At 37.8% G+C, this 2500-nt stretch overlaps 1 protein-coding gene across 1 annotated transcript in view; it reads right to left on the bottom strand.

Moving 5' to 3' along the window:
• LOC119573232 (sodium/glucose cotransporter 5-like) overlaps positions 1–2500 on the bottom strand; it is a 13665-nt gene that overhangs the window by 2029 nt on the left and 9136 nt on the right. The window contains exons 4-7 of the mRNA XM_037920359.1: positions 2424–2483; positions 2024–2128; positions 1195–1381; positions 158–363 (exon numbers count right to left, since the gene is read on the bottom strand). Coding sequence (XP_037776287.1) covers positions 158–363; positions 1195–1381; positions 2024–2128; positions 2424–2483 — 558 coding nt within the window. The remainder of the gene's footprint in view (positions 1–157; positions 364–1194; positions 1382–2023; positions 2129–2423; positions 2484–2500) is intronic.

Here is a 2500-nt window from a genome sequence, read left to right on the forward strand (position 1 = left end):
CTATTTATCTCTCTGGCTAACTATTTACTCATGCAGAAATACATACATGTATACATTTATACATACATACATGCATATATATATATATATATATATATATATATATATATATATATATATATATATATATATATATATTATACCTATCTACACTGACCTGATCGGCACACCAATACCAGATGGTAGCGGGGGTCTGGCCGAAGAGGAAGGCAGGCCAAGGCAGGTCAGAGTTCACAGGGTCTCGCAGCATGACCCAGGAATCAGCCCGAGGTATCCCGCAGGTCGTGTTCGCAGGCACCAGCTTGGGTACAGCCTGCATGTATCTGTACTGCAGCCCTTCGTAACCGCCGACCTCTTGGAAGGCTGCGAAGGAGGAGGGGAAGGCGGAAGGGTTATCTTAAAAAATCAAGGAAATGTAATAAATGAAATATGAACTGTTTATCTACGCTCATTCATGTTATTTGTATGTCACATCCATATAAATCAGTTTGGTTGCATGTAGTGTAGTCTTTATTTCTATTTGACTATTCGTTTTTCTGTCTGCCCGTGTCTGAAAGTGGCAGTGTGTGTGTGTGTGTGTGTGTGTGTGTGTGTGTGTGTGTGTGTGTGTGTGTGTGTGTGTGTGTGTGTGTGTGTGTGTGTATGTATATATGTATGTATATATGTATATATACATATATATATATATATATATATATATATATATATATGTATATATATACATATGTATACACACATACACACACACACACACATACACACACACATACATACACACACACACACACACACACACACACACACACACACACACACACAAACACACACACACACACACACACACACACACACACACACACACACACACACACACACACACACACACACATATATATATATATATATATATATATATATATATATATATATATATATATATACTGTAAAAGTGACCGGGAAGGAATTAATATAACGTTGAAATCAAAGCGGCTGTTTACATGTCCTTCCCAGACAATAAGGCGTATGAGGCTCCATTTATGATGTGGGTCTAGGAATGCTACAGCACAATGCAAATGTAAATGGTATTGTTCCGTCAGTCAGTGCTTGTGCGTGTGTGTGAGTAAGCACAGGCAGGCACAGGAATGCTTGGCCGCATCCCTGTGTCATCGCATGCTCATACCAATGACATTTCACCTTTGATCATGACTATAGAAGCTCCGCCGATCATGATGAAAAACTGCAGTGTGTCCGTGTAGATGACGGCTGCCAGCCCTCCCGTCATGGTGCACAGAGCCGTCAAGGCCAACAGAGCCATGATGGAGAGGTAGATGTTCCACTGTAGAGCTTGGTTGATGAACAGAGCGCCCGAGTACAAGTCGACCTGGAAAAGTACACCGGAGCTATGTTAGGGTACAAAGTTGGTTTATTTGAATTCTTTATAAAACTGAAAGTTAGATTGGAAAGAAGCATTACTATACCTGAGACAAGTATGGAGATAGACAGACAGAGCCGGATGTTGAAACACAAAAAACGGCTTCATTTTGTCAGGAAATGCAAACATAAGATATCAGAAAATAAACAATAGTTCCTTTGGTCGTGTGACTATTGCGTGAATATATAATGACGGCCCAATTGTCCCTTTAAAAAAATCTATTGTCATTGAAAATGGCATACAATCATGAAACTCTTGGCCTCCACTTCCGCTGCGTGAATTTTATGACTTCTATTGCGAATTCTGTTACGCGCGTAACTGCAGAATATTTTTACATTTATTTTTTGGGTGAAATGATTTTATTGAAATCTATCATGATTCTAGGTATGCTTGCACGATTACAGCAGGCTCCATTTATCACCACTTACTATCACTACATACCTTAGAAAAAAATAAATGTACTAGTGACACTGTATAACCCTCAATCATCATACTTTACCGAGCAAGCATAAATCTACAAAACAAACTGCATTAGGCGTTTTACTCTAGATATCCCAGAGAAAAGTCACACACGAAAGTACACATAATTACCGAGATCTTGGTGAAGATGTAGAGCAGGAGTGAGAGTCCAGCGAGATACATCTGTATTCTTGTTCCTCCGAAACGTTTCTTCATGTATTCGGGCACTGTAGAAACCTGTTTTCAAAATATATTCAAAGTGATTTAGTATGTTACGTTTGACTTATCTTTTTATTCTATTATGATCAATAACAACACTGGTAACAGATATTCAACATAATCACATAACATGCATTGATATATTCTCAATAATAATGATAGTAAAAACAACAACAACAACAATAGTAGTAATAATACAAATAATAGTAAGAATAAGATTAATACTAATGATGGCAACAGCAATAGCAGTAGTGATATAAATAAGAAGAACAAGAATAAGATTAATGATAATAAAAAAATAATAATAACTTACCCCGCTCGCTATGAAGACCGGCAGAAACACCCAGCCCATCAGCTGTAGCATGACGAGGGACTGGAAAATATTCATTT

The sequence above is a fragment of the Penaeus monodon genome, chromosome 5 (assembly GCF_015228065.2).
Source record: "Penaeus monodon isolate SGIC_2016 chromosome 5, NSTDA_Pmon_1, whole genome shotgun sequence".
Taxonomy (NCBI): Eukaryota; Metazoa; Arthropoda; class Malacostraca; order Decapoda; family Penaeidae; genus Penaeus; species Penaeus monodon.